This window comes from Muntiacus reevesi, chromosome 3, assembly GCF_963930625.1.
Source record: "Muntiacus reevesi chromosome 3, mMunRee1.1, whole genome shotgun sequence".
Taxonomy (NCBI): Eukaryota; Metazoa; Chordata; class Mammalia; order Artiodactyla; family Cervidae; genus Muntiacus; species Muntiacus reevesi.
The window spans coordinates 170,718,428-170,744,396 of record NC_089251.1 but is presented as its reverse complement, the minus strand read 5'-3'; the positions used below and the strand labels follow the sequence as shown (position 1 = coordinate 170,744,396).

At 40.9% G+C, this 25,969-nt stretch overlaps 1 protein-coding gene across 3 annotated transcripts in view; it reads left to right on the top strand.

Moving 5' to 3' along the window:
* Positions 1-25,969, top strand: part of CCDC170 (coiled-coil domain containing 170) — an 89,012-nt gene that overhangs the window by 49,306 nt on the left and 13,737 nt on the right. For all 3 annotated transcript variants that reach the window (XM_065931109.1, XM_065931110.1, XM_065931111.1), the window contains exons 6-9: positions 4,225-4,542; positions 15,047-15,247; positions 21,859-22,032; positions 24,602-24,844. In XM_065931109.1, the coding sequence (XP_065787181.1) occupies positions 4,225-4,542; positions 15,047-15,247; positions 21,859-22,032; positions 24,602-24,844 (936 nt within the window). The remainder of the gene's footprint in view (positions 1-4,224; positions 4,543-15,046; positions 15,248-21,858; positions 22,033-24,601; positions 24,845-25,969) is intronic.

The window sequence follows — 25,969 nt, the reverse complement described above, 5'->3', positions numbered from 1 at the left end:
CTACTTGGCCTGAGACATCCCAGTCCTGATGCCACCAGGATGGTGGATGCGTCTGCAACCTGGTGCTAATTAGCTAGAGGGAGGATTCTAAAATGGTGAGGCATTAAAATGTAAATGAACACTGAAATAATATCTGCTCATATTATAAAAACTTTAAAATGTTCATAAGACTCTGAAGTAAAATTAAGAATCATCTCTCCTTCCACTTCTAGCCATAGTTTAACACTCTCATTTTAACTTCTAATATTACCATTAAGACTTTAAAACAATACTATACCTGTTAACCTGAAATTGTACTTTTTTGGATGTTCTGCTATGAAATAAGATGAATTTAATGCTGCCTACTTTTTTCTCCCCTCATTCATTTGACAGTTTTTATTATATCATTATATTTACCTTGTCAAGTTGTTTAATATTTACATTCTGTTCTGTAAGTCTTCAGTGTTTTGTCTTTAGGTTCATTCAACACATTTACAATAAATTGAAACAGAGTTAAAAATAACATGGTCATGTAAATATTTTTATTATGGATCTAATCCTAGTGTGTGATGCAGAACCCAATCCATTTTGACAATGTACCCCTTTAAATTTCAACTGGGAACTGTCCATGGTCCTCCAGGCACAGTCCGACCAGTTCAGGGCAGAGTGTTTTGCAGTACTGAAGTGAAGCCCAGGAACACACTGGCCTCGTGGACAGTTTAATTCATTGTTAACTTGTATTGAGTTTGTCAATAATGAGAATTTCAAATTTAAACTGAATTCTTGTTATTTTCCAAGGTTGATGATGCCACTGGGACAGCTCAGATCTAGGAAAGGTCTTCCTCATTTTGAAGTAAAATGTTACTGTACAGCTTCTTCTCTAACAGATCATGGAATTACAGGGTCAAAGGATATTGTGCATATTACATCATTTAGGTATTTATGCTAAAATTATACCTATTCACACTATCACCAGCAATGCATGAGAGGGCATGTTTGGGGAAATTTCTGAGTTTGTTTGTTAATATTAACTGCAGTAGGTAGAAATAACCAACTAATTTTTAGTTTTATGAGAATTGTCTAAGGTTGGATGAATTAAGCTCAAGCCAGAGGTTCTCTACCCTGATGATAATCGGTCATTTTCGTCCTGAGAGGCAGTTTGATCTCAGGCATATCCAAAGCCATAGGATGGTTAGAAATATCATAATCGGAATTAATATGTTTTAAAAACACAAACCTTTGAATGATTTCACTACTTCATGCATTTAATTGGGAAGTTAAAATGAAAGCCTTGATCATATTATTTACAAATGTGTTTGCGACAAGTAGTCATGAAAGGATCATTATACATCCGTTGCATTACTAGATCTGAAGCTAACGATTTGTTACATATACACTAACATACGTAAAGTAGATAGCCAGTGAGAAGGCGCTGAATGACTCAGGGAACTCAAACTGGGGCTCTGTGACAACCTAGAGGGGTAGGCTGGGGTAGGAGATGGGAGGCAGACTCTACAAGGAGGGAACATACATACACCTATGGCTGATTCATGTTGATGTATGGCAGAAACCAACACAGTATTGTAAAGCGATTATCCTTCAACTAGAAGTAAATAAATTAAGAAAAAAATTTTGTTTAAGTGATTCCCATCACTATTTCCATAGCATCTGTCCTCATTTGCCCACGCAGTTCCCTCTGGGAAGTCTGTCCTGATTTTGCTCTGAGAGAGCTAGTTATTTCTTGTTCTGTGTGTCAGTGTGGTCTGACAGCGTCCCTGGATCCTGGCCGGTGACACTGATGTCACATTACTTCAGTGTATCCTTGAGGTAGCCGTGCAACCAGACTCCACTCCAGCCGCTGTCTCCTGCTTCAAGCTCTATTAGTAATTGCATTTGCTGTCCGAGGACATCTGTTTCCAGCCATTCAGCCCTGTGCCCCCTGAATTCTGAAACACTTAATCAGAGTGCTGGGGGAGTAGGTCCCCAAGGCCTGGTCACTGGCTCCCAAGTTCCTGCATTTCATAAGAGAAACAGTATATAGTTAACTGGACTGAGATAAGTCCAGAAAAAAAAAAAAATCTGAGCTGCTGCCATGTGCCACTATATTTTGTGACCATGAAGGAATTTTCTGATTTTATTAGACATAAGCATTAGTACTCTGGATTTGTTAAAGAGGACTGTTTTGGCCATGGTCTCTAAGGCAGTGAGACAACAGTCTGATATCGGAGTGGAAAAAGTTTCTCATAGCTGAAATATTTTAATTGTGTTTATTGGTCTCTCGGTGTAAGCTGCCAATTGATTAGTTTATTCCAAACTGACAGTAAGTCTATAGTACTCAAGTGTCTGATATGTTTTCTGTGTATTTGTAGGAACTTTTGTAAATTCTTGGTTAAAAATATCTCTCCACTGGTCATGGAAAGGCTCCTCTTTTGCATTAGGGACTTCCTTTCAATGTATACGTTGATATATAACTTCCTACTGGGTTTTAGGATTCTGAGGGGATTAGGATTAACTTTCATCACTGTGTCATCAAATTTAAGACCTCAGTTTTCTTTCTTTTTTTAAAAAAAATATTTATTTGACTGCACCAAGGCTTAGTTGCAGCATGCGGGATCTTTAGTTGTGGTGTGCAGGATCTGGTTCACTGACCAGGGATCGCACCCTGGCCCCCTGCATTGGGAGTTTGGAGTCTTAACCACTGGGCCACTGGGCAAGTCCCCAGGACTCAGTTTTCTAACCACTCATTAGACTGCAATTTCTAAGTTAACACATGGCAATAAACTCTAATTTATTGTCACCAATGCTGATGCTAGATTAGAATGTTATTCTAGTTGAACAGATATTGTATTACTATCTGAAAATAAATCTGTAAAGTATTAAAGTATTGTAAATTGTTAAAGTATTAAAGTACTGTATTTGTGATAAAGTGTCCTTGACTCTTCATACGATTTAATTTGCAGTGGTAATGGGGCTTCTCTGCAAAAAGGACTGGTTTGGAAAGGGAGTGGAGAAATGGAACAGTCGCCAGGAGCTGGAAAAGCAAAGCATTTCAGGAACGAATTTCCATAATCTTTTTTTGATGTGAATTAATTTAATTTGGAACTTGATGTCAACAAACTTTTTTTTAAATGAATTTTAAGGATATCCCTTTGATTCCTCTTTGGACCATCCTAGATATAGTAAATAGAAGTAGATGCACTGGTAACTTTCTCGGTGTCCTTTATTTTTACAAACCTGAGCATACATATTCTTTAAAGTTATTCTTCTCAGTATGGTTCTCTCTCTCCATTTTTAATCCTCCCACCCAAAAACTGACTATTCCTTCCCATTTCATTTCTTCAGGGCCTACCAGCATTAGTGTTGTCTTTATCAGACAGGGAGATACACAGTCAATGAATAGTGGAAGAAAGGTCTTACTCTCTTTTGTACAATGATGCTTTGTGATAATTCTGCTCTGTTACTTAACTTCATTCAAATAATTTTTAGCGGCTAATTAGGACTCTGAGAGTTGACTGTTTCCTCAACATCAATTTCCATCTGTACCAAGCTTGAGAACACATAGCCCTGTAAACACATTCTATATATGGATCGAATCTACTAGTATGTTAGCCAGCGATTTATTTTTATTAAATCTCTCCAGAGGTCCATAGAGAAAAGTCTTATATGTCAGTTTCCTTTTTTTTTGTCCCTAGGCCTGATTTTTTCCCACTTACTTTTAAAAAATGTATTTATTGTTAATTGAAGGATAATTGCTTTCAGTGTTGTGTTGGTTTCTGCCGTACGTCAACATGAATCGGCCACAGGTATACACATGCCCCCTCCCTCTTGAGCCTTCCTCCCACCTTCTAGCCCATCCCGCCCCTCTAGGTTGTCACAGAGCCCCGATTTGAGCTCCCTGAGTCATGTAGCACATTCCCACTGACTATCTATTTTATGGTAGTGTCTATGTTTCCACGCTACTCTCTCAATATATCCTACCTTTTCCTTCCCCAGACTGTCCACAGTTCAGTTCTCTAGCCCTGATCTTATATCCCTTCTCTTTTTCAGACACTTAAATTCACCTAACATAGTTCTGCAATTTAATGTCCTTATGAAGAGAGGATAGGGCACCTAGAATGAAGTATGGAATGAGGATTTAACCCTAGCTCCTTGAAGTCATCAGTAAGCAAGATAAATGAGAAGCAAATGCAGCCTCTCCTCTTTGGCTACTAATGCTATTGTCTTCACTTTCCATAATTATTTTAGGACTTGCTTGGTGCCGTGGAGGCCAAAGAAGCTCTTGAAAGGGAAGTTAAGGTCTTCCAAGAAAGGCTGCTTGCTGGTCAGCGGGTCTGGGATGCCTCAAAGCAGGAGCTGAGCCTTTTGAAGAGGAACTCTTTGGAGCTGGAGAAGAGTCTGAAGGCCAGTCTGGAGGCAACTGCGGCCTCCCAGACCGAGCTCTGCTCATTTAGGGAGAAGATAGCAGCCCTGCTGAGGGGCAGCTCGGGCACACTTAGGCCCTCGGAGAATGCCATTCTGGAGAGGATTCGAGAAATGGGCAGCCAGGAAGAGAGTGGGAAACAGGTGAGTGGGGGTTGGAGGCTTACAAGCTTAAGGACAGTTAGCTCCTTCATTTAGCATATTCAGTGAGTGAGTTGTCTGAGTTAGTCAAAGTGTTTCTTCTCCAAGCATTTAGTCACTCAGTCGTGTCCAACTCTTTGCAACACCGGGGACCCTAGCCCGCCAGGCTCCTCAGTCTGTGGAATTCTCCAGGCAAGAATACTTGAGTGGATTGCCATTCCCTTCTCTGGAGGACCTTCCTAGCCCAGGGATCAAACCTGGGTCTCCTGCATTGCAGGCAGATTCTTTATCATCTGAGCCACCAGGGAAGCCCAAGTTAGTTAAAAGTAGCATTTAAATGTGGTTGTACTACTTTCAGGGATTCCCAGGTGGCTCAGTGGTAAAGAATCCTACTTTCAATTATATATTATATTTTTGAAGTCACATCTCACTGTGAATGATGTGAGTTCTGGATGCAGATCTACCCATGCTGAATTTTGTCTCTACTGCACGCTCACTTGCTTCAGATGTGAGGTTCCTGAGAGGACAGCCTCTGAGATTTTATTTTTCCTGGACTACTGCATAGGGACAGTCCAGGATCCACACCCCTATCTGAAACCCTTGGGGCTGCCGTGAGCTTTTTTTCCTTTTCTTTTCTTTTTTTAATTGGAGTGTAATTGCTTTGCAGTGTTGTGTTACTTTCTGCTATACAACCACGTGCGTCAGCCCTGTGTATACATTTATCCCCTCCCTCTTGGACCTCCCTCCCACCTCACCCCCATCCCACCCCTCTATGTCATCAGAGAACAGTGAGTTGAATTGCCTGTGCTATATACAGTAGCTTTCCTCTAGCTATCTATTTTACACACAATAGTGTATATACTGGGAAAGATTGAGGGTGGGAGGAGAAGGGGGCAACAGAGGATGAGATGGCTGGATGGCATCACTGACTCAGTGGACATAAGTTTGAGCAAACTCCGGGAGATGGTGAAGGACAGGGAAGCCTGGCGTGGGGCAGCCCATGGGGTCACAGAGTCAGACACGACTCAGCGACTGAACACCAGCAACGTGTATATATGTAAATGTACTCCCTTCCATCCCAACCTCCCCCTCTCACGCTGTGTCCATCTGTCCGTTTTCTGCCACTGTGTCACTATTCCTGTGCTGCAGCAGGTTCATCTGTATACCATTTGTCTGCTGCGGTTTTCGAATTCAGAAGTTTTCAGCATTCAGAAATGTCACATAGTCCCCAGGAAGGTAGTGGAGAAGGGACCTGTACACGTTACTCCTCAGTGGGTTCCGGTGAGCTTTCCATAATCAACCACGTTCATCTTCTGGGGCAAAAGCGTGAGCAGCTCGGCTTCTTGGGATCCACCAGGACAGTGAAGAGCCTCGGTCACTTCAGGTCAGGGTTTGTTGCCACATCCTGTCAGGTCAAGCTTTGCCAGCCAATGAGTTTTGGGGAAAAACAAAAAGTCAGCTTTCAGATCCTATTGGATTTTGGAATTGCAGATAAGAGTTGCTAGGCCTGTAACCAGATCTGCCTCTTAAGGGTATTGTTTGTTGTAAACTTTAAATGAAAAAAAAATTGTTATGAAGCCTTTAACGCACTGTCTGGCCAATAGCAATGATAAATATTGACTGCTGCTTTCCTGGCCCCGCCTCATCTCTCACCTTCTCTCTCCTTTTCCTAGTGACCTGCAACAGTCTTTTAGGGGACCTGTTGAACAAGTGGATTCAAAAATTAAAAAAAATCACACATATGATTGAAGCTTGCTTAATTTTGCTATCTTATTTCTATTATTAACAATTCTTCTTTCCCATAAAGCTTTGCTTAGCCGTGTCAGGTTCAGCTCAGACTTTATTTAAATTGTCATTAAATCCAGATTTTAAAGTCCTAATTAATGAGGTTTTTAACTAGATAACATCCAAATTCTGTGATATTCATTAATATAATCCTTTAATTCCATTAGGAACTATTTCTTCTCTTGAGTTCATTCTTTGCTCAAAAGGAGAAAATGAACTTTTTCATCTTTTCACGTTCCTATAAAACTCAGAGTGATCACTAACACACAGCTCAGGGTTACATTTGTAAATTTCCTTTAACGCTCTAAAATTTTAATTTTAAATTTAAAATTCCCTTTGAAAACTGCAAAATTCACCCATGCTCCAGCAGCAGCCCCAGTTATTTCTTTGTCCAAGTGTAGGACTCTCTCTGTGGATAGAAAATGTTCGCCCCATAACATGCGTGGGCTTCCCTGGTAACTCAGACAGTAAAGAATCCACCTGCAATGCAGGAGACCCGGGTGCAGTCCCTGGGTTGGGAAGATCCTCTTGAGAAGGAAGTGACAACCCACTCCAGTATTCTTGCCTAGAGAATCCCGTGGACAGAGGAGCCTGGTGGACTAGCTCCGGGGATCACAAAGAGTCAAACACGACTAATACGCATGTAACACGTGTGGGTCTCTGATGGTCACTCAGTCTATCTTGTGGTTCAGTACACATATAGGTCCTGGGTTGGAGGAGAAAATTATTTACAGGACTGAGAAAAGCTTCATTAAGTGAGTTACCTTGAACAGTAATAGATGTACTTCAATAGCCAATGGATCTTTGCCATTTAATTTTATTGCTTCCCTCTTCTATTTTTCCAAATGTTTTCCTCAAACTATTTTAATTCCAGCATGTGAAACATGGCATAAAGTTGTCAGCATGATGTATATGTTTATTTTCTAAAGAAAATGATGTAAATTGGTTAAGCTGGCTATGCCCTCCCCCTCTCCTCGTAAAAATGAGAATGAGTCAGAGCCTTTTTAGTGCCTTTGTCTGCCATTCCTAGCCTGTAATTTTTTTTCAATAGCTGCCCTCACTCTTTAAAAGCCTGAAATCAAGCTTGTAGCTGGCATCTTGTGTGACTCATCTTCAAGTAAAATCAGGAGAAAACGGATTTCATATATTGTCTTAGAACTGTTTCTGAAGAATGGGAGCTTTACAGACTGATGAATCTGCTGCAGAGGGTGCATCCCCTGCCAGCTGCCAGGGGTAAACGCACAGTCCCCAGCTGAGTAACACCCACGTGCCCTGGGCCTGGCAAATCCTCCCCTTCACCGTGAGCCCGACTCACTGAACATTGCTTTTCTTGTTTACCTCTTTGCTCTTCATTTTCAGTCTCCTGGATTTGCAATTCTGGGTACTCAGGACACCACCCACACATTTTTCAAAAAGTGGTTTCTACTTATTCCATGCTCTTCTGATTATAGCAAAACCTAATTTTCTTTTTAAGTACTTTACTATACCTTAGAGCAGGATTTCCCAGCTGTTGACATTTGGGGCTGGAATACCCTTGTTGTAAAAGCGGTTCTGTGCATTGTAGGGTGTTTAGCAACATCTCCAGCTTCTACCCACTAGGTACCGATAGTACCTCCTCTTCTCCCCGATTGGTGGCAACCAGTGGTGTCTCTGTGTGTGCATGCTGAGTTGCTTCAGTCGTATTCGACTTTGCAATCCGACAGACTGTAGCTTCCTCTGTCCATGGGATTCTCTAGACAGGAATATTGGAGTGGGTTGCCATGCCCTCCTCCAGGGGATCTTCCCAGATCAGGGGTCAAACTCGAGTCTGTTACGTCTCCCGCATTAGCAGGTGGGTTCTTTACCACTAGCACCACCTGGGAAGCCCTAGTGATGCCTCTAGTGTTAGGGACTCAGTCTTGTCTGACTCTTTTCGACCCCATGGACTGTAGCCCACCAGGCTCCTCTGTCCACAGGATTCTCCAGGCAAGAATACTGGAGAGGGTTGCCATTCCCTTCTCCAGGAGATCTTCCCAACCCAGGGATCAAACCCAGATCTGCTTTGCAGGCAAATTCTTTACCATGTGAGCCACCAGGGAAGCCCAGTGATATCTCTAGACAATGCCAAGTGACCCTTGGAAGTGAAACTGCCCCTAGCTGAAAGCCTCTCTCTTAGAGGAATGTTCTATTGTGGAGGTCCCAGGAATTCTAAATGAGTATTTCAGTTATGTAGCCTTGAAATTTCAGCACACTTGTAACAGGTGTTTTTGAAATAATGATTTCTTGCACAATGACAGGAAACTATGATATTTTCAGATTTCAGAGTATTGAGGCGAGCATTTTTTGTTTGTTTTGAACTTTTAGATATTTCCTAGCTGGCTAATTATCTGGCTGAGAATTAACCATGAGTGATTCCCATGTTGCCTCCTTAATTGCAGACAAATTAGTACAGACTCACAAACATTTTTCTAGACAGCTCTTCTGTTCTGCTTTAGAGCACACACGAGGCTATATTTCCTCTAGTGCAGTCTTTTTAGTCCAGTGTGAGAGCTCTGGGGACTCAATGAGATACCATAAACAACCTGAGATGTTTCCACAACTCCCCTACTCCCCATTTCTGATCTCTTCACTCTGCTCAGCTCTTAATCCTCCAGTATTCTAAACCAAACATTTACCCAGAAGCTTCAGCTACATTTGCACTGATATTTCATCATCCAGTATTATGTTACATAGTCACTCCTGGCTCCAAGGGCAATCTGGGCAAATCCAAGGACAGAGGTTTCAGTTCTCCCAGCCTCTGAAGTGTATTAATTTCCTAGAATGGCCATGACAAAGGACCACTACCTAAGTGGCTTAGACAACAGAAATTTGTTGTCTCACAACTCTGAAGGCTTGAAGTCCAAAGTCAAGGTGTTGGTAGGATTGGTGTCTTCTGAGTGCCTAGAGGGAAAATCTGTTTCAAACCTATCACCTAGCTTCTGATAGCCTCAGACACTCTTTGGTTTATGGATCACATTCACTCTGTGTCTTCATATAATTTTCCCTCCACTTATGTGTGTGTCTCTCTGTCCAAAATTCCCCTTTTAATGAGGACACTGGTCATATTGGATTAGGGCCCATCCTCATGACCTCATTTTAACTTATCTCTGTAAAAATTCTAATAAGGTCACATTCTGAAGCACCAGGGGACTTCAGCACAACTCTTTTGGGGGGACCCAATTCAAACCGTAACAGAAGTTGACATACACGTTGGTGGTGGTGTAGGGTCAGCCCAGTCAACAGTGTTGGCCATACATATGACAAGAAGGAAGGACAGTTTGATTGGTTCCTGGTAGCTCATTTTATATATTTCTTAAGTGAAAATCTAGCTTGAATAATCAGAGAAGAGTTGTTTGTGCCCAGAAGGCACTGGCCCTTAAATGACCCAAGTGGCTTTTTCTTCAGCTTAGAGCTCTTGTGCTTCCACTGGATTTAATCTCAGGGCAGAAGTGCCTCTCAGGTGAAATCAACAACTCCTTGTCCTTGGAAAATAAATTAGTTCTCTTAGGGCATTATGATTTCGCTTCAAAAATCCAAGCTGCTTGTTTTTGGACTATAGTTTATTTCAGTGCCTTTTTTTTTTTTTTTTTTTTTTAATGGTGATGTTGTTTTTCAGTCGCTCAGTTGTGTTTGACTTTCTGCGACCCCATGGACTGCAGCACACCAGGCTTCCCTGTCCTTCATCATCTCCCAGAGCTTTCTCAAACTCAAGCCCATTGATATGTATTCTTTAGTACAAGCCACCCTCCTTCCCTGCCCATTCCAGGCCTCTCTCATGGTTTGTTTTTTACAGAAATAGAAATTAAGGGTTTAATCAGAAGAACATCAGTAGGCAACACTTCTTAAAACATGTATATGCTCTGCTGGGTCTTAGTTGCTGCACGAGGCATCTTTGGTTGCAGCATGTGGGATCTAGTTCCCTGACCAGGGATGGAACCTGGGTCCCCTGTATTGGGAGCTTGGAGTCTTAGCTGCTGGATGACCAGGGAAGCCCCACATCTTTGGTGTTGAAATTCCTAGCATGTTTTGTCCCACAGAGTGTCAGGGATATGTTAACAGATTATACTAAGAAAAAGGAGAGAGAAAAAAAAGGAAAAAGTCTTACTGATTCTTTAGATTTCTTGGTGTGAAAAGCACAACACGATTTTGCAGTTTTGATGGGACATATTCACCTGGTCACTGGTGTTTGATGTTCCCAAGAACTGAGTCAGATTGGAATATTAATGTATTTGAATTAAAATATGTAAATTTAACTTTAAAAAGACCTGGTGGTGTCATATGCATAGAAATCTAGGTAAGCATTTGAAGCTAAGTTCTATGGTGCCTAGAATATTGGGTAGTTCACAGCTGTTTGCTCCTCTCTGGACACCAGAATCTTGGCAGGACAGCTGGGGAGGTTCTGCCCAGGTCAGCCACACTGATGTTTGTAAAAGTCATACTCTGCTGAGTCTGCCGTTTCCATGGCTCACTCTCAGGTCTGCACAGGATGAAGATGTAAGAGGGACACTCTCACCTCCGATGCAACACATTTGTTCCTTACTTGTCTTTCCCAGAAAGATTTCTAGTGGAAAAACATCTTCTATGATCTGAAAACAGTGTGAGAAATATGTACATGCATGCTCAGTAACTTCAATCGTGTCTGACCCTTTGCGACCCTATGGACTGTAGCCCACCAGGCTCCTCTGTCTGTGGGATTTTCCAGACAAGAATACTGGAGTGGGTTGCCATGTTTTCCTCCAGGGGATCTTCCCAACTCAGGGTTTGAACTTGCGTCTCCTGTGCTGCGGGTGGATTATTTATCCACTGAGACACCTGAGAAGCCCTTGAGAAATATGATAGAGGACAATTCCTGAAAAACTTCTCAAACTTCCTTACGACAAAAGAGTAGGATTGGATGAACCCACATACTGAAGGAGTAATACTGATGATAAAAGTGGATGCAATGTGTTGAGCTTCAATTGGGTATGAGATACTGTGCTAATCCAATGATCATTAATTTAGCTCATCTACTCATAAGAACAAAGTATGAGTCTCAGCGAGGTTAATTTCTTGCTTCAGTTAACACGCTGGTCTGGGGAAGGGTGAGGACTTGAAATCAGGACTGTCTGACTCCAAAGTCCCTATCCCACAGTCTAGTCTACATCGGGTGTCTGCGTCTTCCTTCAGGATCATTATCACTCCCTGAGTCAGTTACTGCACTCACTCGTCGTCTTTACTGATGTCTATGGAAGACTTGGCTCTCCTCTGGTAAGGTCTGCAGTGTGCTGATTGTGGCTAAATGATCACAGTTTCCCCATCTTTGCAACTGAGATTTTCTGCATTTGTTTTCTCTTTGGCATCATTCTCTTTGCCAGGTCAACCATGGGATAGAAGTGTCAAAGAATCTTCAGGTAGGAAGACTTACTTTCGACTTAAGAGTCCAATATGAAACATTTTCAGTTGCACAGAAACATATATCATCTGTTGTACAACATACTATCATTAGAGTCAGGATCTGTTGTTTGACAGCCCCTTGTTTTGTAGGTTACTTTGTGTCTTGTACTTGATGCATTTTTTGCATTAAGATCAGATCTGCTATTAGTAAGTACTAACGGCATATTCATTGGAAGGACTGATGCTGAAGCTCCAATATTTTGGCCACCTGATATGAAGAGCCAACTCATTGGAAAAGACCCTGATGCTGGGAAAGATTGAAGGCAAAGGGTGAGGGGGGCAGCAGAGAATGAGATGGTTATATGGCATCACGAACTCAGTGGACATGAGTTTGAGCAAACTCTGGGAGATAGCAGAGGACAGAGGAGCCTGGTGTGCTGCAATCCATGGGGTTGCAAAGAGTTGGACATGACTTAGTGCCTGAACAACAGAAAAGGGTAGAAAATATGAAAGAGGGGTTCTTAGAGCCTCATAGTGTATAATGAAAGTAGAAATTTCCTTCAGAAATGTAATTCTTTGGATATGATACTAAGCAGCTTGCCATCAAATATCTGATTTCAAGCACCTTCAGGAGTATAGAATTAATTGAATTATAGACATGGGAACTTGAAAGCCTTAGAAGCACAATATTAGAGATCAAGTAATTTAACCTTCCCAATTGTAGCACTTCAGTCCATCCCATAATATTCTTAACAAATGGTTGGCCAAATCCTAGTCATCTCCAGGGACTGGTCCTTCACTACCTGACATAAGAAGATGCCTAACGTATGAGGCAAAAACAAAACCTCAAAACTGCATATATGATGTCTCAATTATATTTTAGCAATACATGCAAATACATTATTTTAAAATAGTAATAGTTGTTGCCTCTGGGTGGTGAGATCATGGGAATTAGGTTTTGCTTATTTACATGTTTGTTTTTGTCCGTAATGCATCTTTTACGAATATGTATTACTTTGAAATTATGGTGACAGAGGAAAATTCTTTACATAGAAAGAGAAATCTTTGATATATACCTGTTTGTCCTCAACTTGAACTCTGAAGTAAGCTCAGAACAAATCCCATTGTTCTTCTGTATAATAGCCTTTTTTTTTTTCATTTATTTTTATTAGTTGGAGGCTAATTACTTTACAATATTGTAGTGGTTTTTGCCATACATTGACATTAATCAGCCATGGAGTTACATGTATTCCCCATCCCGATCCCCCTCCCACCTCCCTCTCCACCCGATCCTTCTGGGTCTTCCCAGTGCACCAGGCCCGAGCACTTGTCTCATGCATCCAACCTGGGCTGGTGATCTGTTTCACCATAGATAATATACATGTTTTGATGCTGTTCTCTCGAAACATCCCAACCTCGCCTTCTCCCACAGAATCCAAATGTCTGTTCTGTACATCTGTGTCTCTTTTTCTGTTTTGCATATAGGGTTATCATTACCATCTTTCTAAATTACATATACATGTGTTAGTTTATATATGTGTACATGTGTAATGGTCTTTATCTTTCTGGCTTACTTCACTCTGTATAATGGGTTCCAGTTTCATCCATCTCATTAGAACTGATTCAAATGAATTCTTTTTAATGGCTGAGTAATATTCCCTTGTGTATATGTACCTCAGCTTCCTTATCCATTCGTCTGCTGATGGGCATCTAGGTTGCTTCCATGACCTGGCTATATAATAGCCTTTTAAAATATTTGAACACAGTATTATAAAGTAATCAGCCTCCAATGAAAATAAATAAACTAATTAAAAATATTTGAACACAGCTTGAATGTCTTCTTATCTTTAGGTTTGGTTGTTTGCAGATTGGTGGATGGGAATTTAAAGAAAAAAAAAACATCAAAACCAAATAAACTTATGTCCTTAAACTTATTTTTTTTAATTGAATTCAACATTTTCTCAAAGTGGGATTTGGTGGAATCAGTTTGAGTATTCTCAAAGTGTACCTGAGATGTTTGGTAAATTTAAGTTCTTGGTTTAAGGCAAGGTCAGGACAAGAAGAGAAACTCCTGGAAAGGATGGAAGCATTGGGTAAGGTAGGGGGTTTGGGGGGAGTTTGGGGTTCTTTAATGGAGAAACAGTGACTTTATGCTCTAAAAGAGGAGGTGGTAGTCAGATTCCTCTGCCTTCTTCTGCTCTGCTCACTCATTGTATTAAAGGAATTTTGACCTTTTGAATGCTAACACAATGACCTTGCTCCTTAACTGTGCAACCCAGAGGTAGTACCACTGCAGTTTAGTGCATGAGTAACCAATACTCAATACAAAGTTTTAAATGAAGCTTGGAGAAATACGTTTCTGCACTAAAATTCTCAATTACAGCCCAAGGTTATCTATCATGGTTAACTTCCTGTGTAATCTGAATGTGCCATATGTGGTAGAAGAGTTTCTCTCGAAAGTGGTTATAGTTTTTCAAAGTACTTAATGTCTGAATTCTTTTTCCTGGTTAAGCTTTTTTTCTTTTTTATTGGAGTATAATTGCATTACAGGGTTGTGTTAGTTTTGCTGTAGAATGAAGTGAAGCAGTTATATGTGTACATATATCCCCTTTCTCTTGAACCACTCCCATCGCCCCTATTTGTTAACAGGTCATCAAAAGCACGTAGTTGAGCTCCCTGCGCTGGGCAGCAGCTTCCCACTAGCTGCTGTCTATTTTAGACATGTATGTCTATCCTAATCTCCCAACTTGTCCCTGCCTCTCCTTCCCCTGATGTGACCACAAGTCCATTCGCTACATTTCCAGCTCTATTCCTGCCCTCCAAACAGGTTCATCTGTACCGTTTTTCTAGATTTCCCCATATATGTGTTAATATATGATATTTGCTTTTCTCTCTTTCCAACTGAGCTTTGAAACTCCTTAATTAATAATGGGGCTTCCCTGGCAGTCAAGTGGTTAAGATTTCGAGCTTCCAGTGCAAAGGGTGTGGATTTGCTCCCTGGTCAGAGAACTAAGATCCCATATGCCATGTGGCCAATGTAGCTTTAGGGGTGAGTAAAGGTTTTCCCCCAAGACTTCCCAAAGCACCTCTTTAAGGAGTGATGTAAAAATTAAAAATACCAATCCAGAATATTTTGCTAGATAATGAATGTAGATTTATTTCAAGCAGAGTCATAGACAGCTAACAACTACCTGTTTTTTAAATTTAATTGTTACAAAGAATCTGGACATTGGAGTTATAAATAGTTGTATCTTTGGGGTTGAGTACTAGATTTTAACACTTTGTTGCATCTGAAACAAGGCTTATCCTTGTTCTGTGTCTTTGTTTCCAGATGGTCTCCCAGCTTGAAGCCCAAATATCTAAGCTTGTTGAACAGTTGGGAAATGAGTCCCAGTTTCACCAGAAAGCCCTGCAGAGAGCCCAGAAAGCAGAAAACAAGTTGGAGACTCTTCAGGGTCAGCTAACACACCTGGAGGAAGAGCTGGTCTCTGGAGGTGTTCTGCGAGATGATTTGAATTTCGAGAAGCAAAAAGTAATAACCTGAGGGCCGGCTCATGGGTGGAAACATCTGCTGCAATATAAGATTTTACATAAATATTTTGAATTTTACAGTACTTTGGTATCTTGGTGAACTTCTGAGTCATGAGTAAATTTCGGGGAACAATGGATATTGTTTTGGTGTTTCTTCCTATTTTTGAAGCTTCCTTGATCCAAATTAATTCACTTAAATTCAACAAGTATTTATTGAATGCCTGTTATATACGAGACTGACGGTTGGGGTGTAAGGTATAAATAACACACAGTTCTTATTTTCTTGACTTTTCCAATGGGGCATGTGAGATCTTCCTCAACAGAGATCAAACCTGTGCCTCTTGCATTGGGAGCACAGAGTCTTAACCACTGGATCACCAGAAAAGTCCTAACACACAGTTCTTGACCGTAAAAGCTCGTGATTCAATAGAGGAGACAGATGTTCAAATAATGTGCAGTACTATAAGGCTCTAAGTATTATAATAGGTATATTGACCAATAGAGTGCTTTAGGAGCCCAGTGATGGGAATGATAAATTCTGGATAAGGTGGGGATTTTACAGGCAAGGAGACAATCAAGTTCATCTTTGAAGGATAAATTGGATTTTAGTGGAGAGAAAGAAGAGAAAGAGGGGAAATAGTGAACAAAAGTCTGAAAGGTTGCAAGTATCTTCAGAGGGCACAGAGTGGCTATTCCCATATGGCTGGAACCTGACATTCTTGGGGGGGCTATGGTGGGAGAGCAGATTGGAATGGCTTGGGTTGTGAAGACTGAGTTCTCTTTACTCTGCAGACTCTGAAGTGCAGTAAGCAATTTTTGAACATCACAGTGTTTTAGAAAGATCATGTCACCGTGCAGCTGAGATTGCAGTACAGGGTGACTCAGAAATGATAGCGGTGATAACTCAGTGGGAGATAAGGAAAGTAGAATGAGAAGAGAAGGAGTCTATGCTTAGGATTTGACCCTGAGAAGACCACTGGTGATGTCTGAGCAACTGTTTCAGCAGAGTGGTGAAGGACAGAAGGCAGTTTGCATTAGGATGAGGGGAGACTACTATGGGAAAAGCAAGAGACTTAGATGACAATGAAGTCTGGTGACCAAAGAGAAAACATGCATGAAGCTATGAAAAGTAGGATCAGAGAGAGGTTTTGTTGAACAGAATGGCAAGATACATGTTTGTACCTTATCACGGGCATCTATAGGGATAAACGGGTTCATGCAAGGTGCAGGGGGCTTCACCAGTGGCTCAGTGGTAAAGAATCTGCCTGCAATGCAGGAGTTGAAAGAGATGCATGTTCGATCCCTGGGTCAGGAAGATCCCCTGGAGGAGGGCATGGCAACCCACTCCAGTATTCTTACCTGGAGCATCCTATGGACAGAGGAGCCTGGTGGGGTACAGTCCATAGGGTCACAAAGAGTTGGACATGACTGAAGCAACTTAGCGGGCACTCAGAGGCATAGAATTTGGCATGAAAAATACTCTTCAGCTGAAAAATCTGTACTCTGGACACTCATGCATTCATTCTCTGCACTTAAAAAACTGAGGAAGCATACTGCCTATATTGACGGTTGGATATGTAAAGATGCTTAAGAGATGCCTATGGGGAATCCCAGTGTCATAGATGAGATGGGCAAATCAGGACACAGTACAGTTAGTGCTATAAGAAAGGTACACAATTCACCAGGAATTCAGATAAAGGAGTAATTACTTCTTGCCTATCTCATTGTGTAAGGAAATGAACCATATTCAACTGAGAGATGACTCTGGAGAGTGGCCAGAAAAAATGAGTAGGAACTTGTTCCGTAGAAGAGGTGGGGAAGGGATTTGGGGCTGGGGGATGGCAGGAAAGATGAAGGACTGGAGGGTGACAGGGAGATGGCCTTGGTGCTCAGTGAGCCAGGGCAGGCTGATCTTGTGGGGCTTTATCCTGTGGGTGATGGAAAGCCATAGAAGGGTTTTGACTAAAAGAAAGGTTTCTCTGAAGGCAGGGTGGCTCTGAGAGTCTAGAGGCTAAAGGAGGAGCTCTTTGGGTGATTCTTAGAATACTTTTGATGAGAAGATAATAAGGGTTGGGATCAAGCAGTGAAGGGAAATTCTCAAACAGGTGTCTCAAAAAGGTGTGTTGGTTGACATTTGGAGCTTGACAGAAAATCCTGCACCTAGACTAACATGTTAAATTGGAAGAAATCTGACGGCTGGACATCTATACCCATGGGTTCCACCAATACCTTGCAGTAAATATTCAAAAGAAAAATGACTCTTCCCTCTCAAATTTGTCCTTCTCTGTCTCAGTGATGATGTAATCTGCCTCCAGTTGCTCAAGTCAAAATCCTGAGGGTCATCCTCAAGGCCTCCCTCTTTTCAATCAATTCCTAAGCACTGTAAATCCTAAAGCATTATATCCACAATAGATCTCAGATATCCCCTCCCCATCTCTAATTTAGAAGCAGTGCTTTAGTTTGGAGCATTACGATCATTTGCATGGAATGTGGAAACAATTTTCTAACTGATCCTCCACCACTCCTGGCATGGTCTTAATAAAATAAAGTGCATGTCTAATCTTACCTTCCTCCATCTGGTCAAGGGCTCTGGATGGCCCTCCCTCAGGATTGGGTCTTGATTCCTTCTTTATATGGCTGTGACATGGCCAGTTCCTCAATCTAGGCTCTTCTCTCACCTGCAATCTCTCAGGCCAGTGGTTGCAAAGCCAGAAGCCTAGTGGGATCATCGGGGTATTGGTAGGATGCAATGAGTGGTCAGAGTCCAAAGATGTCCATATTCAAATTTGTCCTGTAGTCTAAGAAAAGAAGAGCCCCCTTGGCAACCCATAATTGCACCTTGCTTGTCTCTCTGAGAAATGTTCTCCTCATCTTCTTCTGGAAATAACTGTCTTACTGTCCCATTAACTGTCCCTTCGGATTCAGTTCCATTATCACTTCTTCTGGAAACCTTTCCTTAGAGGCTTAGTTCTTCATGCAACGTGTACCTGGCTCTGTCATGGTACTCAGCACCCTTTTTATATCCATGTTTTAACTCGACTTTTCCAATCCACTCTGAATTTCTTGAGGCCTGGGAAAATCTTTTTTCTGGATTTTTTCCAGGGCTTAGAGCAAGAATCAAGAAATATTATTTAAATAATAGAAGAAGCACATCAAAGACAAGACTTTTCGATAGTTTAATGTGTCTTCCATCCTTCATTATGATGACATTAATTTTAATAGAGGTTATATCAAAATACAGGCTTCCCTGGTGGCTCAGATGGTAAAGAGTCTGCCTGCGATACAGGAGGCCTGGGGTCGGGAAGATCACCTGGAGAAGGGAATAGTTACTCACTCCAGTATTCTTGCCTGGGAAATCCCACAGACAGGGAAGCCTGGCGGGCTACAGTCCATGGGGTCGCAAAGAGTTGGATATGGCTGAGCAACTAACACTTTCACATTTTCATGTCAAAATAGTTCTTAGTTATGAAAGCAAGTTGTGTAAACTGATTCTGCCCATGGTGAATCTCCCATAGGTAACTGCCTATAAACTAGTAGTAGTATCCTTACTGCCCAATAAGGATAGTAGGCATGTTGTTGTTCAGTTGCTAAGTCGTGTCCCACTCTTTGCGACCCCATGGACTGCAGCATGCCAGGCTTCCCTGTCCTTCACTATCTCCCAAAGTTTGCTCAAGCTCTTGTTGTTTGAGCTGGTGATGCCATCCAACCTTCTTATCTTCTGTCAATTATCCCCTTCTCCTCCTGCCCTTTCCCAGCATCAGTCTTTTCCAGTGAGTCAGCTCTTCACATCAGGTGACCAAAGTATTGGAACTTCAGCTTCAGCATCAGTCCTTCCAGTGAATATTCAGGGTTGATTTCCTTTGGGATTGACTGGTTTGATCTCCTTGCTGTCCAAGAATCTTTTCCAGCACAATTCCAAAGTGTCAATTTTTTTGACACTTAGTCTTCTTTATGGACCAACTCTTACATCCATACAAGACTACTGGAAAAACCATAGCTTCGAGTATATGGACTTTCGTCAGCAAAGTGATATCTCTGCTTTTTAATACACTGTCTAGATTTCTCATAGCTTTTCTTCCAAGGAGCAAATGTCTTCTAATTTCATGGCTGCAGTCACCATCTGCAGTGATTTTGGAGCCCAAGAAAATAAAATCTGTCACTATCTCTACTTTTCCCCATCTATTTGCCATGACGTGATGGGACTGGATGCCATAATCTTAGTTTTTTGAATGTTGAGTTTTAAGCCAGCTTTTTTTCCTGTCTTCTTTCACCCTCATCAAGAGGTTCTTTAGTTTCTTCTCGCTTTCTTCCATTAGGGTGGTATGATCTGCATATATGAGGTTGTTGATATTTCTCCCAGAAATCTTGATTCCAGCTTGTGCTTCATCCAACCCAGCATTTTGAATGATGTACTCTGCATAGAAGTTAAATAAACTAGGTGACAATATACAGCCTTGACATACTCCTTTCCTAGTTTGAAACCAGTCCATTGTTCTGTTCTAATTATTGCTTCTTGTCCTGAGTGCCAATTTCTCAGAAGACAGGTAAAGTGATCTGGTTTCCCATCTATTTAAAGAATATTCCACAGTTTGTTATGATCCATACAGTCAAAGGCTTTAGCATAGTAAATGAAGCAGAAATAGATGTGTAGTTTTTGAATTCTCTTGCTTTTTCTAGGCATGTAAGATTGAAAAGCAAAGGTGTACAGAGATTAAATTTAAATACAGGTAATTGAAATTTACACAGCATAGAATATATTCATACTAAGTTGTGATTCATTGTGAGTCAAATGAACAAAATGTACAGGAAGGCTTTCAGCAATTTTAACTTTCTGAGGCTTCAGCAAGATTCTTGAAAAGGTGCTTCCTCTTTGGGGTCTTGGCTCCCTCTTATCTTAATCCCCTTTGGCCTGATGTAGGTAGATTTTGGCATGCTGAGTGGATGGGGGAATAGAAATAGAAAATGAAGCTTTTATACCTTCACAGAAAAGTTACCAACTCTATTTTATTTAAAATACAAACAATAGCAGTTATTTCACTTTCATTTGCATAGTTTAGAAATGAAATAGTCCCTGCTGGGAGTGGGGTGGGGGCCTGACAGAGCATTAAGAAGTGATAAACTGATGATGCAGAGACAAACACAGCCTGGAGTTTTGTCACACAATACATCCATGATGCCTGTAATGACTGTGACTTACAGAGGAAAGATGAAGTTTTATGTATGCTTTTCAACAAAATTAGAAAATATACACTTACAAATACTTTCATCCTGATGACTGAAATATAGGTAGTTTGGGGCTTTAAGCTGGCGTGCTTCAGTCATCAGAAAACTATACTTGTTTCAGCATATAATTGCCTAAAAATGCCTGTTGGATGAAGAGCTATTACAATGAGAAGAAATTTCAAAGATAGAACCCAAATCGTGAAATTATGTTACAGAAAGCCCATTGGTTGATTTATTAATCTGTCAAGAACTCAGTAAGCATTTAATGTCTAATGTGATCAGATGAGCCCCAGAGATCAAGTGGAGGAGGGTCCTGGGGGTAGTTTTGTGACTTTAACCTACTAAACTATGAACTTTGACTTTCCTGATACAGCTGTATTTTAGAATGTTGGGACTTCCCTGGTGGTCCAGTGGTTAAGACTTTGCCTTCAATGCAGGGGGTATGGGTTTGATTCCTAGGCCCTAGGATCCCACATGCCTCCCAGCCAAAAAACCAAAACATAAAACAGAAGCAATACTATAACAAATTTAACAAAGATTTAAAAAAAAAAGTTGTTCCTTTATCCTTGATACTTAAAAACTTTTTTTTTTTAAACTTTTAAAGACATTTTCTAAAGAATTTTAACTTAAAAACATTGTCCATGTTTGTTTGCATGGAGAGCTCTGGTTTTAGCGTGGTTTGTAGAACCAGAACCCCGGGAGAGTAAAGTGGTTGGCTAAGTGGTCAGTTTCCACCTTGGAGGCCAGGGCTCACTTAGGTGGACAAAACTGCCATGGAAGGTCTGTAGATGATTGGTCTGCAGGGGCTGGATTAGCCAGTAGATCCCAGGGGCTGGGAGGGTCATGGTAGCAGCATCATATAGCCAAAGTAGAGAGATGTGGATGTAGTCAGGGACATGCCTCATTTGTCAGATGGCAGGGCTTCCCAGGTAGCTCAGTGTAAATTTTCTGTCCGCCAGAGCAGGAGATCTCGTTCAGTCCCTGAGTTGGGAAGATCCCCTGTGGAAGGAAATGGCAACCCACTCCAGTATTACTGCCTAGGAAATCCCATGGATAGAAGAGTCTGGGGGGCTACAGTCCATGGGATCACAAAAGAGTGAGACACGACTTAGCGACTAAACAGCAGCACAGGGTTAAGAAGAGTGTGTAATGTGAGACTAAACATCAAGGCCACGGACCAGAAGAGTCAAGAAAATTTGGACAAGAAACAGAACATGGAGCTCGCAGGGTGGTTCAAGAATTCATCACCAAGCACTGGAGTCAGGGGCTGGGCTGTGTATTGGGTTTAATGAGAGCTCCCTGTAAGCTTGGGAGAAAGAGGAAGATTCTGTGAGATGGCTTATTAATTCTACTCTTGTGTCCCATTTTTATTCTTGTTCTCGAGTTTAGTATCTTAAATTTCTGGATCAGCTTTCAGAGAAAATGAAGTTAGACCAGATGGCTGCTGAACTTGGCTTTGACATGCGTCTGGATGTAGTTTTAGCTCGCACAGAGCAGCTGGTCCGCCTCGAGAGCAATGCAGTCATTGAAAACAAGACGATCGCCCACAATTTACAGAGAAAGGTAGGGAATATTGCGGGTGTTGTGAAAAGGAAATTCTGAGAAACTTAAATCTTGAAAAATAATGTACTTCCACCATATTTGCCAGTGTGGATAGGAAACATGCAAATGTGTGTTCAGAAGCTGAGTCTTGATTTCAAGCCTGAAGGGAAAGTAAATGTATCACCCAAAGCTATGTTTAACTATGAGTAATGGAGGCCCAAAGTTGCAGACTCAAGCAATTAGAAGTAGTTTTGTTGTTGTTTTGCTTTTTGGTTTTGGTATTTTTTCCCTAACATACATTTCTGGAAGTAGCAGCTTAGGGTCAATGTGACATCTCTGCTCTGTAAAGTTTCCAAGGACCTAGGCTCTTTTCAGTTAGCAATTTCCCATCCCTAAGTTGGTCCTTATGACCATGGTTCACAGAAGTAACTAGGACCAGGCAGAAGTTTAAAAAAAGAAACGGATGAAGAAGAGAAATGCAAAAGAACATGCATGAGCTATCTTTTAAAGGAGGCTCCCAGAGTTTTCTACATGAACTTGTGTTTATCTCCCACAGCTAGAATGTGTTCTGATGGTTAAAGCTAGCTGCAAGGGAGGCTGGAAACTGTAGTCTTTACTCTGTAGCCATTTGCCTAGCTGAAAAAAAATCACTATTTCTATGACTGTGGGAGAAGAGGAGAGTAAAATCTTATGCCTTTACATAAGCTCTCTTGCACTAGAAAGTAGAGGGGAGAAGCGCTTACTTTCTACTCACTCAAAGGAAGACTTAGAAACAGTTTAGACTACATAAATAAATGAATGGATGAGATGGATAAAAACATAGTTATTAGTTATATAATTATTGGCATTGGGGAAAGAAAGAGGAAAACACAGATGTATCATTAGAATATGTCTTAGGAGAAAATTCTATGGTAGAATTATCATGTATAGGCTGCTTAATGACTCACATCTGGGTTCCCAATTTGGTTCCACCAAGCTGTATGACATTAGACAAATTATATACCTTTCTGTATTCATTTCCTCATATTTAAGATGAGAATGATACCTATCTCATGATGTGAAATTTTTTAAAACAGCATTTTTTAACTCTTGGTTCAAAGAAGATGCATTATTCATATATGACCTCCACTTATGGTGTCTTAAGGAATATTTTATAAAAGAAGGCAGACAATCCCTATTACCATCAGAGACATGAAACTGAGCTGCAGTTCCTTCTGAAGTTCTCAGATAATTGATTTTTCCTCAATATCCAATACTATTCTTTCTTAAGTATTGTATAATTATTAAAATGACCAGTGTACAGAATTTACCAGGGTAAATTTGCAATAGAGTGGAACTTGACAGGAAGAAGCTCAGAGAAGGGAGGTTAGTTACAGAAATACTAAAAGAACCTTGTTAAAAAAAGATTGTGGGCATGGACATTGCTTGTCCCTGCTTGGCAAGATATTTAAGGCCGTATTTCACAAAGTTCTTCACACTTTCAAATACTTTACTAATGCAGATTATATAATTAGAGAAAAAGGGATTTTTTTAGCTCTAATATTCTATATTTCTACACGATTCCAATTTTCAGTGTCTGTAATAGATGAATGAGGTTCCTATACTTAATATTCCACTCACTAACTGTGACATGTGAAGACCATGAGGATTTTTTTCCTCCTTCTAGAGTCTATAATCTTTTTCTAAAAAACATTTCAATTTCTTTCATTAAGTTTGACTGGCAATGCTAAGTGCCAAGTGCAGACCTTGTTCAGCTTGGTTTGAGGATGGTATAGGTCTGGTGTATAATAAAGACACTAATGAAATAACACCTTCTTGAAGGTGAATTAACACCTATTTCTAAAATCTTCAATATATAAATAAAGCTTTCCTCAAAATCTCCTTCATGTAGCTTATTTTAAAAACTTATCAAATCCCATGTTTGGTGCTACTCAACCTGTTTCTAAATGGTTGAAATTAGTTGGTCTGGGTATTCGGTGCTAATTTGCACTGTATCTTCTTTCAGAAAAGACCAGTGTGAGCATAGTTGCCATGGGGTGTTGGAGAGGGTTTTGTCTGTCTTATTATGTTCTGCTCTTGATAAGCTCATTTTAGTAGTTTTAAAAGTAATCTTACATTTTTATTACGATGCACATCATGTTGGAGGGAATGGGACATTGAAAGCCTACTCCTTGGTGCATTTTCTGTGGCTCTTTTGTCTCATACTTTGCAGCTACCAAATTAATTCTTGGAAAAATAGGTATAAAAAAATGCAATCAGGAAAAGGAATCCAATAACCTTTTTTTGATGGTTTACAAATTAGTCTTATTGAAGTGTAAAGATCAGTATTATCTGAGGAATTCATTTATATTCACTGTTCAATGATTATTTTAAAAAAATCCTCTGGGGAGGGAGGTAGGAGGGAGGTCCAAGAGGGAGGGGACATATGTATACCTATGACTGATTCATGTTGATGTTTAGCAGAAACCAATACAATACTGTAAAGCAATTATCCTGCAATTAAAATTAAATAAATTTTAAAAAACTAAAAAATAAATGAATGGAATATCACAGCTAAAAAAAAAAATCCTTTTTTTTTAAATCAAACCAGCTAAAGACTCAGAAGGAAAGATTGGAGAGCAAAGAGCTGCACATGAACCTCCTCCGGCAGAAAATAGCCCACCTGGAGCAGGAAAAGCAGGTGCGCTCAGCCGTGATGGTGGAGAGGGACGAGGCCAATGTCACCATCAGGAAGCTGCAGAAGAAGGTGGAGAGGCTGCAGAAAGAGCTGAGTGTGTGTCGAGAGCTGAACACCGAGCTCAAAGCCAAACTGGCTGACACCAATGAACTTAAGGCAAGTGCTCAGCTGTGTTCCTTGTCTCTGCTTCCATAAAAATTTATGCAAAAGAGTGACAGCCTTATAAGGGACATGCTAGGAAAAAAAACCTGAAAACTTTCTCTGATTTTTTAGAGCTGTGAGAAAATGCAACAAATTTCACAGATCAGCAGGGTAGATCAACTTCGTGTCTCTTCAATATCTGAAATGAAGCCATCCATAGTTGCTGAATGAAAAATCAAGTCAAAAAGGGGTGATGTGATGTGCAGAAAATAAAAACATTTCTTCAAAGTGTGGGTGACTATAATATTAGGAATCATATAGACGTTTTTTTTTTTTTTTTGCATTGGCATTTGCTCAGAGAAGATGAGAAAATGAATACACACAAGTGTTCACTGAGAAGGATCAGATGGCAGTAGGGTGTGTGTTATGCTGTGGGATATTGTCACACCAAGCAGGGAAATAGGAAGACAGGCTGGGGCCATGTGCTTCCTGGATTCAAGGTCTTTGACTTCTAATAAGTATAGAGAAGAATGAAATGAAAACTTAGGATTTAATGAAAATATCCAAATGTCACGTGTGTATGCCCCTGGCAATAATATGTTAACTTCATATACACTGGCAGCTATACATAGTGCATACTGGCAACAGTGATGTCCTTCCTCTCTGCAGATGAGGGCTCTGAAATGGAATGTTTCTGAGTCTGGAGACAGATCAATTGGGAAAAGGAATCTGGAAAAAACCCAGCAGTTGAATCTGTGTAGCAGAACCATATCTTACGGCATAGTTCCCACTCGATTTTCCCTTCTGAGTCATTAGCTCTTACCCCCTCCCTCCGCCAAGCCCTTCTGGCATCAGAACGAGGTAGCTAAACAGAGGCTTGCTTCCCTAGAGAATCGAAGGGCAGACATAGCCCAGGGGAAGGGACACATCTGAATATGAAGGAAGAAGCTAGGGGAAGCATCTGAAGGTGTCCCTGGGTGAGGAGAAAGTGTGGGAGTAAGTATCCTGGACACCCCGCTCACACCTTGAAATTGACCTTTGGGGTGTGGGTCTGGTGGGTGTGGGGAGGCTCTCTGACATCAGCATGCAGTTGCTCCCATCCTGGCTGGCAGGGGCTGCAGGAGTGCCGGGGCAGGGGGC